This window comes from Aedes aegypti, chromosome 2 (genome assembly GCF_002204515.2).
Source record: "Aedes aegypti strain LVP_AGWG chromosome 2, AaegL5.0 Primary Assembly, whole genome shotgun sequence".
Taxonomy (NCBI): Eukaryota; Metazoa; Arthropoda; class Insecta; order Diptera; family Culicidae; genus Aedes; species Aedes aegypti.
Genome location: NC_035108.1, coordinates 251,079,886 through 251,097,727, shown reverse-complemented (window position 1 = coordinate 251,097,727; position 17,842 = coordinate 251,079,886). Strand labels below are relative to the sequence as shown.

The 17,842-nt window shown below is 39.1% G+C and overlaps 1 protein-coding gene across 2 annotated transcripts in view; it reads left to right on the top strand.

Annotated features, from left to right (window-relative positions):
• Positions 1 to 7,884: 7,884 nt before the first annotated feature.
• LOC5569506 (regulatory-associated protein of mTOR) overlaps positions 7,885 to 17,842 on the top strand; it is a 44,193-nt gene continuing 34,235 nt past the window's right edge. Inside the window, exons 1-2 of one of the 2 annotated variants that reach the window (XM_001658541.2) lie at positions 7,885 to 8,435; positions 16,726 to 17,064. In XM_001658541.2, coding sequence (XP_001658591.1) covers positions 16,764 to 17,064 — 301 coding nt within the window. In that variant the 5' untranslated portion in view covers positions 7,885 to 8,435; positions 16,726 to 16,763. Of the gene's footprint in view, positions 8,436 to 9,417; positions 9,440 to 16,725; positions 17,065 to 17,842 lie in introns of those variants that run through there. The other variant, XM_021844791.1, reaches the window with a different exon arrangement.

Below are 17,842 nucleotides of genomic sequence, written 5' to 3'. Positions count from 1 at the left end.
ATTGTCGCGCGCCCACCAAATCGGAACGCGCGTGTGGGACACGCGACGTCCCGTCCAACCAGTCTTCATAATTCTTTATAGATCTTTAACCAACGATGGCGATCGCTAACGGTTCAAAACGAATCTATATCGATCGCTATCGAAAATCACTGACTGGTTGACCGGGGTGTGACTCGTTCCCGACATAACTGTCATAATGACATGTGTGGCGCTGCATTCTTACGATGTTTATAAACACAGCGCACTATTCAAATATTAGTCGCGACGCTTGGAGATTGAGAAAAAATATAAGGTACCCCGGGGCAACCCGGATAAAAACGTATCATTCAGTGAATGGAATAAACCATTAATGTACAATATAACGTATTGGATACAATACAGCGTATTGTAATTGAATGTCGAAGCAATATTATTCTTCTTTGGATATACAATTCAAAAACAATATAATATATTGTAACAGAACATTGTATTGTTTTCAATTGGTTTTATACCTTACAATTTTTGTCAAATTCCTATTTTCGCGTAAAACAACTGTTGCTTTTTTCTATGTAGCTTCGCTGAAAGAAATAAACACAACAAGTTCAGAAAGCAAGAAATGTTAGGTGAAAAATATTCAAAAAGTAAAAATAAGTAGTTTTTTAGAAGTCACTTGACATTAGCTGTAACGACGAATGCAACCATGATACAGTTCGTTGAATTGTTTTTGTATTGTACAACAATACACGAATTGCTAATCAAGACAATACATGAACATTATATCGTATTGTATTTTCAAAATGTTTGTATGAGAAAATATCTATATTTGTATTGTTACGATACTTAACCACCCATACATTATATTGCAAAAATCTCATATACCATACAGTGAACTGTTCAAAACAATATATTGTACTGTAATTGTATTGGCATTTTACATATACTGTATTGTTTTTCCAATATATTGAATGGTACTGTTTCAATACGTTATATTGTTTTTGTATTGTATTTTTTATTCGGGAAGTGAGAATCGGGGGCAAGTGGGGCGTTTCGTCATAGCTCAACTAGGAAAAGTTTTTCATGGGGGTATTCTTCTAGAAAGTTGAAGATACAATGACAAGGAATGTATTTAGTACTAAACATATTGTTATTTTTATTACCATGTGGTTCATGTAACAGTTGTCAGTTCAGCGCCATTTTCAACTTGCATGACAAATTGTGACACGTTTCAGGTCTTGCACTGACTCGCAAAAAATAAATGTGTTTTAAATCGAATTTCCATCAGTAAGCTATAATTTTTAGTATTATTACAAGCTGCTTACGATACACCAGTATTTTGTGTCATTTCATACGAAATTTTCGATGGTCTATTTTACCCCAAAATATATTTGTACCTGGGGTAAGTGGGACCTATCAAAACAAAAACCAGAATCAAAACTTTTCGTACACGTTTCATACATTTTGATAGAGAGTAGCACTAAAACATTCAAACAAATTCTCGCGTAACTTTTCAAAACGGCCTATCTAACAATTCACACATTTCGAGTAAATCGAGCTTGAAGGTTGTGAAAATATATTTTGAAACTGTATCAAAATGAAACAATTTTTCCCCACTGTGTTGCTTGTAGAGGGAAGCAGTGTAATAGAGTTCAACGTATGAAATGAAATTTTGTCAATTTACTTGGAAATTACACTGAAATCTATAAAAACATGAGATAGGACGTTTTGACCAAAAATATGTACATAGGATAAATCACATAGGTCGTTCTGTTTCAACAATTGTTACATTGGACATTCATTTCTGTCATTTTGTTTCAGTTATAGTAACATCGGATATTTTGATTTGAGCACACAACAATCATGTTTTATTTCATTTTGTATCCACGTGCGTTGAATTGCTTCAACATTCAAGTTGAACTGCTCATTTTGTTGCGGTGTGATAATCGCAGGCACCAGCTGTGCTTTGTTTTTATTCATTTGAAGAAGAGACGAATGACCTTCGGGTTAAAGTCTCTTACGAACAACAACAATTTGATTCATTCAATGCCACGCCGTCACTTTTTCCCCCCGTCTATGTGTCCTATGTAACAACAGAAGGAGGTGAAACGTTGAGCTGTATTTGGGACTTTTTGCTTTCTCGCTGTTTCTCTCTCAACCTTCCCCCCGTTTCAATGCTGGTTTCGCCCACACTTGTTCGTGTGTGAGTTACCCACTGCACGACGAGTGGTGACGACTGTGTTGCATTCGGCACCAGCCGTCGGCGCAAACAAGAAATAGCGGTGGGAAATGATGACGATGACGGCGCCGTCGATTGTGTTGTAGGAAACCAATGCCAAACAAATACATACAGTTTCTCCGCTCTTCGGTGAATGATTGCTCTGCAAATATATGTGCGCAAGTCGCGCATGCACGTTGCTCGTGTTGCTGCCGTGAAGCATATGTATATGCTTCATCGACCATGGATCTGAATCGGATTGATACAATAAGATCATGACGCTGAATATCATTTCCCTACATGCACTCAATACGCTGATAATCGACATTTTGTTGCGGTGTGCTAATCGGAGACACCAGCTGTGCTTTGTTTTGATTCATTCAATCCCACGACGTCACTTCTTCCCATCCGTCTATGTGTCCTATGTAACAACAGAAGGAGGGGAAACGTTGAGCTGTATGTAGGACATTTTGCTCTCTCACTGATTCTCCCTCAATTTTCCCCCCGTTTTTATGACGTTTCGCCCACATGATCATGTGAGAGTTTCCCACTGCATGACGTGGTGGTGGTGACGGTTGTGTTGCAATCAGCACCAGCCGTCGGTTGAAACAAGAAATTGCGGTGGGGAATGATGACGATGACGACGCCGTCCATCTTGTTGTAGGAACTCGAGAAAGAAGCCCACGTCTAACAAATACATACAGCTTCTCCTCTCTTCGGTGATTGATCGCTCTGCAAATATGTGTGAGCAAGTCGCGCATGTACGTTGCTCGTGTTGCTGCCAGGAAGCATATTTATATGCTTGATCGACCATGCATCTGAATCAGATTGATACAATGACATCATGATGCTCAATCTTGTGCTCAATATCATTCCCCTATATGCACGCAATGCGCTAATAATATGAAAAGAGATGTTGCAGCTGATCCAATCCAGCGAAACGGTAAAACATGGTTTGGCAAAAAGACCAAAATACAGTTTTGTGTAACTCATTCTCTTTTTGTCACTTGAGCGTTTTCAATTTTGCGAGGCAGTGCGACTCTGAAAATATCGACTAAAATGATTGAGAAGCAGTTATTATGGCATTCTATGCATCTAAGTAGTGTCTCAGACACGCTTCTACAAATCATTCTACCTTTTCAACTCCATTCTAAAGCTTTATTCAGGAATGTCCAATGTAACATTAGAATCGTGTTTATTCATAAATGTTACATAGGACATGTGGTTGGTTCTCTGATCAAAGGTCCAATGTAACAATTGATTAAAAGCGATGCAGTTTTGAACATTGGTCATTTTGTTATGCTTTGAATAGATTAATTTGTTGTTAATATATCAGAACGAGTGTTCTAGTGTGCTGCTAAGTGGTGCAACGCAAATGATTTGCAATGATAATCTCGATTTGTTTACATTTGTTACTTAGGACGTTTTGAAAAGTTACGCGAGAAATGATTTTTATTAAAAAGGTTCAACCTCAAATTACATAATTGGGTCCTAAAATTTTTAATGAAATCTTGTTTTTATTTAATAACACGAAAAAGCATGTTACTGTAACTACTTTAGCCATTTTCCCGTTTAAATAATGGCTATATCATGTTTGAACTTTAATTTAAAAATTTGGTCCATAAATGAACCTTGACACTTTTGATCATGTTTGACGTTCGCTTAGTCGACAAAACCACCACAGGGGTTTTAGTTCGACCACTGGGGTTGTTCCTATCTGACATTTCGGAAGGGACACGGAACACAAAATACACCCAAAATTTGAGTTTAAGCCAAAGGATGTGACAAAATCTAAAAAAATGTTTTTTGGGCTTAAACCAACGGAAAACATTAGAAAATTTAGTAAACATGTGTTTTTGGCCTAAACTTAAGCGTTTGGCACTAAAATTGGGACAGGGCTTTAAGCCCCACGCACAATGTGAGCGGCAGCGCGGCACAGCGGCATGACGGCGGGCCCATATTGAGCTACACTCTGCTTGTCAAGTCAATGTTGAGAAGGATTTAGTCAACATGGGATTGATAAGTGGGGTGTGGATCAAGATGGGCGTGCCGTCATGCCGCTGTACCGCGCTGCCGCTCACATTGTGCGTGGGGCTTTAGGACCCTATTGCATAAGATGGAGAAGAAAAGTGTTATTATTCTTTATTTTTTAATTAATTTTTTATTTTTGAAATACGACTTAAAAATTGAACAAACACACAGCTGAAATTTGAAATGCATCATGAGAAAGATTACTTTTCTATGTTATCTGAACTTTATTTGTTGTTTCTACCAAATTAAGTAGTGATGGAAAACAATTCCATCCTATAAGGTGGTTTTCTGCATGCATATAAATAATAACAAAACATATTTATAATTTCGTCAATTATTGATTGTTTATGTGCTACATTTTAATTAACAACTTATAAATGATATATTTTGAACATGTTTAATTCCTTTTTAGGCTTTTATTGAGGAATTATCAGTTAATATTAAATGTGAGGTGACATACTATTAAATAAAGGGTTTCTTCCTAAAACGCAACGTATTTTATGGTTGATCCCTTATGTACATCAAATATGTACTTAAAATTAAAAATCCATGACTTATCAATCCTATTATTGTTATGGTTGACTTACTGATATAGATTGACGCATGAAACTGGATGTGTCCCACATGCCCCGTTTTCCAGGTAACTGCGTCCATTGGTTCATTGTAAAACTTTCTTCCAAGGTTTTCACAATTTCGAAATTATTCGATTAGTTTCATGCACACACCAGCAAATATGTTGCCAAAACGTGATTGTGTTGTTGGATTTGAAAAATATTTACATTTGAAATTTTTATTGAACAATTTGTTTGAACTATCGTTTTTTTCGTTCCCACTTGCCCCGCGGTACCTTATTTGAAAAAAAATGTTTGTCCTTATTTCTGTCGGATCCATAATATATCGATCGCTATCGAAAATCACTGACTTGTTGACCGGGATTAGAGTATTTTATTATTTTAGTATTTATTTCATTTAAACTTAACGTAAGCCTGTCGGTTATACCATTTTTCAGGTCAAGTAAACAACAATTGATATTGCAACTTTTAGAAAATAACAATTACCTAGGTATTAAAAGTTAAAAAATTTGATTGTCATGTAACATAGGGCTAGTTTAATGGGTTACGTGCATGCCCTGATTCGCTACTCGCCACATAGTAACGCACTTGCCCGAATAAAAAATACAATACAAAAACAATATAACGTATTGAAACAGTACCATTCAATATATTGGAAAAACAATACAGTATATGTAAAATGCCAATACAATTACAGTACAATATATTGTTTTGAACAGTTCACTGTATGGTATATGAGATTTTTGCAATATAATGTATGGGTGGTTAAGTATCGTAACAATACAAATATAGATATTTTCTCATACAAACATTTTGAAAATACAATACGATATAATGTTCATGTATTGTCTTGATTAGCAATTCGTGTATTGTTGTACAATACAAAAACAATTCAACGAACTGTATCATGGTTGCATTCGTCGTTACAGCTAATGTCAAGTGACTTCTAAAAAACTACTTATTTTTACTTTTTGAATATTTTTCACCTAACATTTCTTGCTTTCTGAACTTGTTGTGTTTATTTCTTTCAGCGAAGCTACATAGAAAAAAGCAACAGTTGTTTTACGCGAAAATAGGAATTTGACAAAAATTGTAAGGTATAAAACCAATTGAAAACAATACAATGTTCTGTTACAATATATTATATTGTTTTTGAATTGTATATCCAAAGAAGAATAATATTGCTTCGACATTCAATTACAATACGCTGTATTGTATCCAATACGTTATATTGTACATTAATGGTTTATTCCATTCACTGAATGATACGTTTTTATCCGGGTGCGCTAGTGTCTATGCACGAAAAATCGCTAAAAGGTAACGCGAAAAATATTTGTATGGCGAAATGCATCTAACGTTCTATTTCTGAAAATTGGGAACTTTTTTTGAAAAAATATTTGGTACCGGTTGTACGTAATGGTAAAGACTAAATATTTTTTTTCTACAGTTAACTCTCCCTTACTCGATATTCCGTATCTCGATATCGAGTTAGAGAACCATAGTAAAAATTGGTTTTCATGGCTAACTCGATGGTCCCTTGGAACGCTATTACACTGCTTTTGTGTTCTGTAACTCGATACCTCCCTAACTCGATGGTCCCTTCAATATCGAGTAAGGGAGAGATAACTGTATTAATAGGCCAGGAGAAGTGGATGAACTTGTCATACATTTTTCTGTCAATTCTCATACAAAATCTTCTTTTTCTTTGACATAAATTCACTCTAGGTTTCCCCTGGCCTATCGTTGGTAGCTGTCTGGTCCTCAGAGGAAGTTGATTCCAGAGAATTGCACCTGCAATCATGACGCTCTTCCGCTTCGATGTGGTGTGATGGGGGATCACAAAACTGCGCGCTCGTTCTTATTGCCCTTTTCTGAGGTGCTGTTGTAAGTAAGAAGGAAACTTTCTGCGTATCCTTGGCAAATTAAGCAGCTAATTGGGTCCAAAAATGTTTAATGAATTCAGGGTTTGTTCCTTATCCACGGAGAGAATTCCCCAACAGTCTCCTGAAGCTTTTTTCATAACTATTTTCATCTATAACAGCACTCTTCGCCAATGTTGATGCCGATGAACTCGTTCTGGTTTACAATTTGCAATCTTACACACTTAAACGGTTTCGCCGAGAACCCAACAGCTGATATATCGGTAATAATTTGACGATTCTCGGTAACACTTTTACCGAGATCTCGGTAAACGTTTACCGAATCTCGGTAACAAAAAAATTCGGAAATAATTTAAGTGTGTATCCTGTCCTCATAACTTAGGACATCTTCCTTACCGAGTCCGCCAATCATGCCCTCTATTTCCAACTTTGGTTAAGTGAAACAGATTTATCAACCCTGTATTTCAAAAGAGAACAATTTAGTTATTCCGAGACAAGGCGACGGAATATCCTTAACAAATAAATTAATAAATATTCATATCAACACACAGCCATTTTTCTCTGATGTGCTTTCAGTCTTACTAACCACATATAGATCCTGAAAGGATAGGTAATTTTGGATTGAGAACTCTGGATGGCCAATGCTTTCGATGATTCATATAGAAGGTAGCTGCCACGATAGTAAATTAGTAAATTAGAGTCAAAAATCACAGCATACCATGAGTTTAGAAATTTTCAAAGAGTACGATTGCATTGAAATACATTTTAATTATCTCGATGCATAAGAGTGATCCACCCCTTGCTAAGGGCCCTTCTCTAATGTTACTCTAGAATTTTGAACAGCGGTTGATGGAACAGGCCCTTTTTAGACATCGGCTTCTATCAACTGTGGTCGTTTGTTGACATTCCTTTTCAGTTCTTGATTCGCAGGAGAAAATTAAAAATCTAACCTCTCACGCGCTGAGAATCAAAACGTTTCGTCCTTCTATTTATTGTCTGTTTCATTCGCAACAAAACGCGCCGCCAACTTTCGAGCAGACTGAAAAAATCGTCGCCAGGAAACCAATCAAAGGAGGTGATTTGCCTTTGTGTTGGTAAGACTGGTGAAACGTCAAATTCACAGCGGTTTCTTGACTGGCGACGATTTTGGCGACGGTTTCACCGGCGACGATTACAAATCGTCGCGTCCGATAGGGTGCAAAATTTACAATACTTTGATAGTTTTTGCGATTTTCCTACTAAAGTGAACGCGTTTTCAAACAAATGTGCATCATCCGGGAAGAATAACCGATGTGAAATAACCTAGTGCCGAGTTCCGGGCCGGTCGGGGTCGATTGCCGCAAATATCGGAGCAGGAAAAATCTTCGCTGGTGTGCAAAAGGGCAATCGATGCGGAAAAAAATGTCCACCTAATAATTGAAGCCAAGGGGAAAACAACGGGAGGAGGACCGAACATTTTCGGTCAGCATCAATTTGGATTACAGTGAACTGATAACAGGAACGGAGAAGCATTAAAACCCGGAATATTTCGAGGGTTTCTGAAGTTTGATAAGAATACAGTCGCAGAAGCCAGAAGGAAGAAAAAAGTGTTTGAAGATTGTGGGCGCGGTGGTGGAGCTGAAAGGTGAAGGAGAGGCACCCCCTTCCCGCACCAGTTGCTACTTGCCTATGTTTCCTATTATTTTGATTGCGTGAATGAAGCAGAGTGAGGAAAGGAGGAATAAAGAAAAAATAGAGTGACGACTGGAAGCAAATCAAAAGGTAAATAAAGTTCCTTCAGGGCTCCTTTTCTGGCCGCCCTAAAAGACTTACCAAGTGATTGAGGTTCTTGAGTCGTAATAAATACAGGGCTGGTAGCAGGTCGCTATTTAGAGACTTGGTCACTGCAAGTCTTCATTAATAATAGGGAGCCGGATCTTATGCTTGGTACTTTTGATTCACTTCGGCAGTGGGGTTTTCTGAAAGCCAGAATATGCGTCGTACTGAAGAGCTACCAATTGCAAAGTTTCAGACAGTTCGGTCGAGAAAACCCCTCATGCCAAAGTGAATCAAGGAAGTGCCCAAGTTGTTTTGCACCCTATATTAGAGAATACGGTTACTTTTTATATATTATGCTTATGTGAGGTCAAGGAGAAACAAATGTTTAACTTTAGGAATTCGTAAACAATAGCGTAATGTTGGGGCCTTCATTAGCCGAGTGGTTAGAGTCCGCGGCTACGAAGCAAAGCCATGCTGAAGGTGTCTGGGTTCGATTCCCGGTCGGTCCAGGATCTTTTCGTAATGGAAATTTCCTTGACTTCCCTGGGCATAGATTATAATCGTACCTGCCACACGATTTACGAATGCAAAAATGGCAAAGAAAACTTTCAGTTAATAACTGTGGAAGTGCTCATAAGAACACTAAGCTGAGAAGCAGGCTCTGTCCCAGTGAGGACGTCAATGCCAAGAAGAAGCAGAAGCGTAATTTTGTATAGAAGGTAATTAAAGTCTCTATTTCAAAATGGTCTTAAAGTTAACTTTTCCTTATTCTGCTTGCAGTGAATCCTGATGCCAAATTCTATAGGTTATTATTTTTATTTGTTATTTATTTTTAATCAGTAATACAAGTTACAATATGTCCTTTTTGTTGCAGAAAATCTATTCAGTCCTTAAAATCGCTAGTGGTTAGTAGTGGCTAGAACACACGCCTCTCACGCCAAGGACCTGGGATTGAATGCCATCCCCGAGATAGTCACTTATGACGACTTGCTTCGGAAAAGTATCAGGTATCAGAGGCCCGTTCATCGGCAATTGGGAGATTTATACCATCGTCATTTTTTAGCCTATTTCATCATCTACCCCATGGGAGAGGAAAGGGAAGGGAAAGATGGGGGAAAATAGGGGTAGGGTCCCTTGGAGATGGAAAATCGAATAAGCGAAATGAAAGCATGTAGCTTCATACCATAATGGGTTCTAACACCATCTGCAATTCTGCTTTGATAGATTTTTTGTTGAACACTTCGCCACCCTTGGATATGACTCAGTAATGTACAATTTTGTTTGACGACACGACTCTAAACTATTCCAATATTGATTGTGCTGAGTTGCCGTCCAAGAATTTATCTGAAGCTTCACCCAGCACTTCAAAATTGAATTGCTGGCTCAGAGCCAATGAAGTCTTGCGATGCTCCATCGCGAGCTAGCCAATTAATTTCCGGTGATGGAAGAATGGCCTGGTACCCATACAAGGTTTGCGGAGTTGACTGAATTTAGTTCCTCAATTTGAGTTGACATGCGATAGCCTTGAGTTGGCCGAAGCAAGAGCTTTTATAGCAGCCTGACTATCTGAACAGAAGTATATAAATTTACCCATTACGTACTCCATACATAATCCGCCTGAAAAATGGTACAGTGTCTACCAAGTGAGTAAAATTGATTCAGTCTTAGCTCACGAGAATATACACCTGCACCAGCACTACCTTCAAGAACGCCACCAGTGTAACATACTATATTGTTTGATATACTTCTTTCCAAATAGACAGACATCCACTCTTCTCGTGAAGGAAATTGTGCGGTAAATGTCCTGTAAGGAAAGTGACAAGCAATTGTGAGATCACTTGGAGCAAAGACAATTTTGTCCCAATTCACCAAAAGTGGAAACAACGAAGTGTGTGTAGATCTACGATTCACTGGATTTTTCTCCAGTATCTATAAACGGTAAGTGCAAGAAAGTGCTTCTTGTTTAAGATATATGTGTAGTGGCGCAACGTCGAAAAGGGCCTCAAGCGATGCTGTGGGAGTTGTAGAAAACGCACCGGACATCGCCATCAAGCACATCCTTTGGAGATGGCCCAATTTTGATTGGATTGTTCTCACTTCGCCCTTTTGCCACCACACAAGACATCCATATGCCAATATTGCTCGAACAACTGTTGTGTTAATCCATTTGATATATTTGGGTTTGAGGCCCCAAGTTTTACCAAAGGTTCGCCGGCATTGACCAAAGGCCATGCAAGCTTTTTTGCCTCTGAAATCAATGTGAGGTGTCCAAGAAAGTTTGGAATCTAAAACGACTCCGACATACTTTACCTGATCAGTTACATTAATCTCAGTGCCAAAAAGAAGTAAAGGTCGAATTCCATCGCGGTTTCGTCTTTCCGTAAAAGGAACAAGAGATGTTTTATTCTGGTTATTTATTTATTTAACCGTTAATCGAAATGCCATATTGGCGACACCAACTCTCGGCTACCTGAAGAGCACTTTGCGTCAGGTCGAATAGGGTGCTTATGCACATACCAACTTCTTCTTCTTGGCATAAACGTCCTCACTGGGACAGAGCCTGCTTCTCAGCTTAGTGTTCTTATGAGCACTTCCAGAGTTATTAACTGAGAGCTTTCTTTGCCAAATTTGTCATTTTCGCATTCGTATATCGTGTGGCAGGTACGATGATACTCTATGCCCAGGGAAGTCAAGGAAATTCCCATTACGAAAAGATCCTGGACCGAGCGGGAATTGAATCCAGACACCTTCAGCATGGCTTTGCTTTGTAGCCGCGGACTCTAACCACTCGGCTAAGGAAGGCACATACCAACTATCAAAGCTAGATAGTCGTCGGCAAATCCATAAGTTGTAAAACCGCTATTATTGAGTTGCCTCAATAGCGTATCTGCTACGAGATTCCACAAAAGTGGTGACAAGACTCCACCTTGGGGGCATCCGTAAACTGATTGGTCTAAAACTCTTCGTTTCTTCATATGCCGCACGTCCTCATTTCGGGATAAACTTTACAGTTAAATATCACGCCAGGATCTGGGAATATACCCGGTAGCAAAACTGCTTACAAGTAGCTTTTTCAATACATTGTCACCACTCCGCAGAGGGCGTATGAGACTCGGAGACAAAAATGTAATAATATAGATTGGCTTCTGCGAGCACTGGTCCCCCGACCCACGTACTTGACCCGCTAACGCTAACTAAATCGAGCCACCCCAAACCAAGATAGAAGTTCGAGTTTCACAAAAAAAGGAATGATCAAAAGGTTTGTGTACTTACGTTTAATTGATGACTTAGCCTAATTTACGCTTATCCTAGGGTTCTGTTGGAGTGTGCTGAAGTGTTGGCGTGTATCCCTTGGCGACTGCAAGCTCTGGCCTGTCCGAACAGTTTGGGGAATATTGACCACCAGCCATTGGCATGTTCACACCACGAAATCATCATCCACCATGGAAAAATGCACCACCATGGGTTTGCTGGTTGAAGAAGAAAGGCAGATCTCAAGGTTTTAACTTTAGTCCCGCTGACCCATCAGGGATTTCGATTCTGCCATTGCGAATCTAAATTATCGATCCGAATCACTACGCACAACTTTCAAAGCTAGCTAACTGGATATATAGCCACACGGTCTGATTGGCTACAATCCGACAACTGATCGCTTCTCGTCAGTGTGGATGGAATATAATTGGTTTCGGTGCGTGTTTTATGGAGTGGTACTCTCGATCGGCCTTCAAGATGTCAAGGGATGCGTCTCAATCTCTTATCAGAGAATGAGCGCCCCTGTTTTATGGTTCCTAATACCGGTGCTTTGACTTTATGGCAAGGACAGTTCTATGACTGGATATTGAGGATCAAACATGTCGCGCGTCGGTCAAGTAAAAGTGAAAAAGTGGCGTGATCCGTTAGTTGTGTTTGATCCTTCGACCTTGACGCTTGCTCCTGCGGGGGCCGGCGATGGAGGCAGGATCAAACATGTCGCGCGTCGGTCAAGTAAAAGTGAAAAAAAAAACCGCGATTGCTTAGTTGTGTTTGATCTTCCGACCTTGACGCTTGCTCCTGCGGGGGCCGGCGATGAGGGCAGGATCAAACATGTCGCGCGTCGGTCAAGTAAAAGTGAAAAAAAAACCGCGATCGCTCAGTTGTGTTTGATCTTTCGACCTTGACGCTAGCTCCTGCGGGGGCCGGCGATGAGGGCAGGATCAAACATGTCGCGCATCGGTCGAGTGAAAGTGAAAAAAAAACCGCGATCGCTCAGTTGTGTTTGATCTTCCGACCTTGACGCTTGCTCCTGCGGGGGCCGGCGATGAGGGCAGGATCAAACATGTCGCGCGTCGGTCAAGTAAAAGTGAAAAAGTGGCGTGATCCGTTAGTTGTGTTTGATCCTTCGACCTTGACGCTTGCTCCTGCGGGGGCCGGCGATGGAGGCAGGATCAAACATGTCGCGCGTCGGTCAAGTAAAAGTGAAAAAAAAAACTGCGATTGCTTAGTTGTGTTTGATCTTCCGACCTTGACGCTTGCTCCTGCGGGGGCCGGCGATGAGGGCAGGATCAAACATGTCGCGCGTCGGTCAAGTAAAAGTGAAAAAAAAAAACCGCGATCGCTTAGTTGTTTTTGATCTTCCGACCTTGACGCTTGCCCCTGCGCGGGCCGGCGATGAGGGCAGGATCAAACACGTCGCGCGTCGATCGAGTAAAGCGAAAAAGTGCCGCTTTCGATTAGTTCTTTATGATCTTCCAACATTGACGCTTGATCCTGGGCAGTGCTTCAAGAAAGCCCGAGTAGTCGTCAGTTGTTTTCCATCACGGGTCGCGCGCCTATTTTCTCTGAGTGCTTTTATATAGCCGAGCAAACGACTGAAGCTGAAAGTGGATTGTTGCTGCTCAATGATGACGGATCAATTGGTGAGCTCATTTCATGCTACTGTTCCTATTCTATAAAATATGTATGACTGAACCGTTAATCGTTACAACGGTGAGATGTAAATATGATGTTTCAAAAAAATATGAATGGTTCGTCACTGTGAGTGTCGACATAAACTCTGATTCATAAATTATTTATGTCTAAATTTTTTTTATTCAATACACCTTCTTCTTTTTACCTTTATTTTTGTAATCAAAAATAAAACTTTGAATGGCTCGACACTTCAAGTGTAGACTTCCGAAAGGTTCACTTTATTCAACAAACTTTGAAAGGTTCGTCACCTCAAGTGTCGGCATAATTTTTCTCTACATAGATATTGTTCATATCAAATGAAAATATTATATTTACATATAAGCATGTTTATATCTCACAAAAAATTATTTATTATGGTCTAATCGCTTATCAAAGTGAATCCTGTGACCCAACGATCCTTCCCATTAACAAACATCCCTCCCAGTAACCTTTGTGGAGATGCAGAGGCAAACACGGTCTCCAAATAGCAAAGGTTACATACTAACATTCCTTCCCCCAATCCCACCTGACTGCAAGGACGTGGCCGGCGCCGTTATTGACCCTGTATAAATAGAGGCACTGAATTATGCACACTGAAGAAGATTATGGCCAATTCCAGCCGAACTTCTAGTTGATTCTTTGTGCATTTTCACTGACTTCGGTCAATCACGGAATAGCAACCATTGATATGTGTAGTCAGTCTAAGCTAAGCTAAGCTAAGCTAAGGACAGTTCTATGACTGGATATTGGTGTGAGAATGGTTCGGTGATGTCGGGTGGAATTTATAATTATTGATTAGTTTTCAACTTTAGCAGCTTGCGCCCAGCCGAGCATCCATGAGGCATGCGGCGCGACCAATCGACTCTTGGCAACGATTGATCCGTCGAAGTTGTTCTGTTGTTAGTGTTGTTGTGTGGTGATTTGACAAGATATTCATGGCCAAAACTTCTGTATTGATTGGCGGGCCATGAGCACCATCAGAGGCTCAATCCACGAGAGCAATGGATACTCGCCGCAACAATCAAGCCAGAGGGCAGGTCACAAAATGTCTGACTCTAATCCCTTTTGGAGCAGAACAGAATAAATCCCATCCGCTCCTGGAGATTTTAAAAGAGCAAAGCTGTTAAGTGTCCATTGAATCGATTCAGTAGTTACGATACTGCGAGCCGAGGCCAGAGTCTCGTAACTACATGAAAAGACATTTGGTTCATCCGTAGATGCTATGTCCACACATCCGGGGAAGTGTGTATTGAATAAACATTCTAAAACTTCTCAATCAGAAGAAGTAAAGTCACCATTAGGTAAGCGAATTTCGTTCACTTGGAAATCCTTGAATTTTGCAAGGATTTTGTTCAGCCGACTAGCTTCACTCAAGGTTTATTGACAAAAGGTCGAAGGGACAAAAGGTCGAAAGGACAAAAGGTCGAAAATGATTTGCTTGGTGGCAAATTTTTCCTTCTTTGAAAATACATGTTCGACCTTTTGTCCCTTCTTTTTTGTTCTCACTTAAACTAGAAACATTTGTACAAAGGTTTTTCCAGCCGGATCGTTCAGCAGAACGAAGAGCCTTCTTGTAAGCCTTACGAGCCGACTTAAATGGCTCTGATCCAGCTGAACGGCGTCTGTTCCAACTCCTGCTACATTGTTTCCTGAGTCTAGTCATTATAATATATAATGAAAAATATATAATATATAAAAATTGTAAAATTATACTTCCTAGAAAGCAACGATGTAAAACTTCGTAATCTATGGCCAAATGGCAACACTTTCTGTGAAGCATATCCTTTTTCACTACTTTTCGTAAAATACCGTCAATTTTTCTTCCAAATCTTATTCTTCAACATTATCCATGAAAAGCCTTTCAAAACTATGTCATACAGGAAAGTTCACTATGAATCTAATATTTAAGTTATCACTGACTGTCATACCCTTTCTAATAGTTTCTTTTCGCCCTCGGTGATGATTTGAGTTATGGGAATATGCATTAGCAAAGTGATAATGGCACATTAGAAGACAAACTGTGAGTTGAATGAACTTTAAAATTGAAAGATTTGAAACGACTTCGTATAATATACGAATTTACGGAATACGGAATTCGGAATCAATAATGCTAAACATTATGAAACCTTTGAAAAAGGAAAATTTAACTCTGAATCTCAATAAAAAAGAGTAGAAAGAAGGAGTAATGTGAGGAAGTAATGTAGTATTGATGATTTATCCATTCAGGCAACAAGCAGGCTTAACACCTTAACATATCATCATGTTTCTGATAGAAAAACGAGGAATGTGTGTAGTTCTGTCACACAACATCAAAAATAGGGATGTTATCTATAGTAGCGAAACGAATTCAGACTAAAAATGCTAAATTTACATATATTTTTATCGCTAGCAAAAAACGATGGACATGTTCATTTTACTTGCACTATGTGGGTAAAATAAACAGCTGTTGGGGGTAAAATGAACACCATGCAAAAAACGTGAACAAAACAAATATTTTTGAACATTTTCATTGCATTTTTAAAAATATATCCATTAATGATTTTAACCCATTCAAAAAGAAATTTAAGGGTATCAGATTTGACATCATATCATAACGATATTCACCTCACTGAAAAACCTCAAGACCTCCTAGCTAAAAGTAACAGTCAGTTCTAATTTTCAAACGTGGTTTTCTAAAATATTGGAATAAATTTGATTGTGTACACGTCATTTGAAGTTTATATGGAAAAAACAAACCTCTTGCGTTCAGTCCTCTAACTGTTCCTCATAATAATCTATTGAAAAGTGAACAAACTCTTCTCATGTGAAATCTTCCCAGCTAAAACTTTGACCACATTTGATAGGACGTAAGGATAATTTATTATTGTTGATTTCAAAGTCTAAACTATGCTAAGATGATCAATCAATTACTTTCAGAGCAACACTGCTCTTCTGCTGTAGAACATAGTAGCCTGGATTACTTTGATCTATTCTTCCTGCCAGGAGCACCACTGTTGCCTGCCGAACAGTTGATGAAGCATAATGCACGCAAATCAACTTTATGATGATGAATAACAATTTATTCTGACTTCCAATGCGGTTTCGGGCAAAGTTGTAGCTGAAAGAATTTTACATTAGAAGAGAATGTAATTCCAAGAGATAGAGGGCTGAACGCAAAAGGTTGGCGTTTTCCATAGTAATCTTCATATAAACTTCAAATGTGCACAGTCAAATTTTTTCCGAATCATTTCAAACTTTGGGAGGATGCTATTTACCATAATAAAAATCGTTTAAGCATAGGGGTACCAGAATTTCAAAATTTGCATCACTCTAGTGAACAGTAGCAGTGAAATAATAAACCATTAATGTGACCTGCATTACTTTCCAGGGACCTGTTCTGACCACCGTGCTAGTTGCTATTAGGTAATGTGCAACATGATAGAAACGACCGATAAGAGCACCGACAACATCGTCGAAGAGGAGGATGATTCCAAGTTGCCGATCAGTTTCACCTGTGCTCGTCATTTGAGCAAAATCGAGGGGATAAATTGTACGACACAAAGCTGGCGCGTCAAGGAACGCATGAAGACCGTCAGTGTGGCGCTCGTTCTTTGTCTCAATGTGGGTGTTGACCCGCCGGATGTGGTGAAGATACAGCCCTGTTCCAGGCTGGAATGCTGGATCGATCCTTCGTCAGTGTCGCCACAGAAGGCGATGGAGTTAATAGGTGAGTGTATTCATTGTTGAAGATTTTACTGTATGCTCCGTATGAAGTCGAGTGTCAATCCTGCATGCATTTTCATTTGAATGTAATGTCCATCAATATAACAATGCCATATAAATGAGGTCTAAATTATTATAATTATTAATACCTCATGGAAATTATGGTAAATATACGAACCACTATAACTTCTGATTCTCTTGACGATTTTTTTTTTTTCAAATATACAGAAAATATGCTACCGTAAAGTACCCATATTTCGCGCGCGCTCCTAATTTCGCTCACGGTCATTTTGAACTGGTTTCGCGAAATAAATGTTTGTTGACCAGTACCGTAAGGACGCCATCCACCGCTCATTTAAGATCATTTCCAAGCAATTCTTCATATAACAAATTTATGTTTAAAGATATTGTAACCCGATTTGCGCTAAAAGCTAGATAATTGTATTGGTTTTATGGTAAAAATATTTATCTGGCTTAAAAATATGCGAATCCCTAAGAAAAAAATAAAAAAGTAATACCCACTTACGGGTCCTATCACCGCTCATCCAGAATATAGGGACCCATTCACCGCTCATGTGTGACCCATTTACCGCTCATTTGTTAATTTGTTTCTTTAAAAAATATAATAAATGGAAAAAATGATTTTTATTTAAAATATACTCTTTATGAAAGAAAGGCTTTGCAACAAAGGTCGTGATATGCAGATTTGAACATTTATTTGCTTTTTACATGCTTAGACTGCTTCATCGCCAAACACTTCCTTTTCCTGACAACCAGCTCGC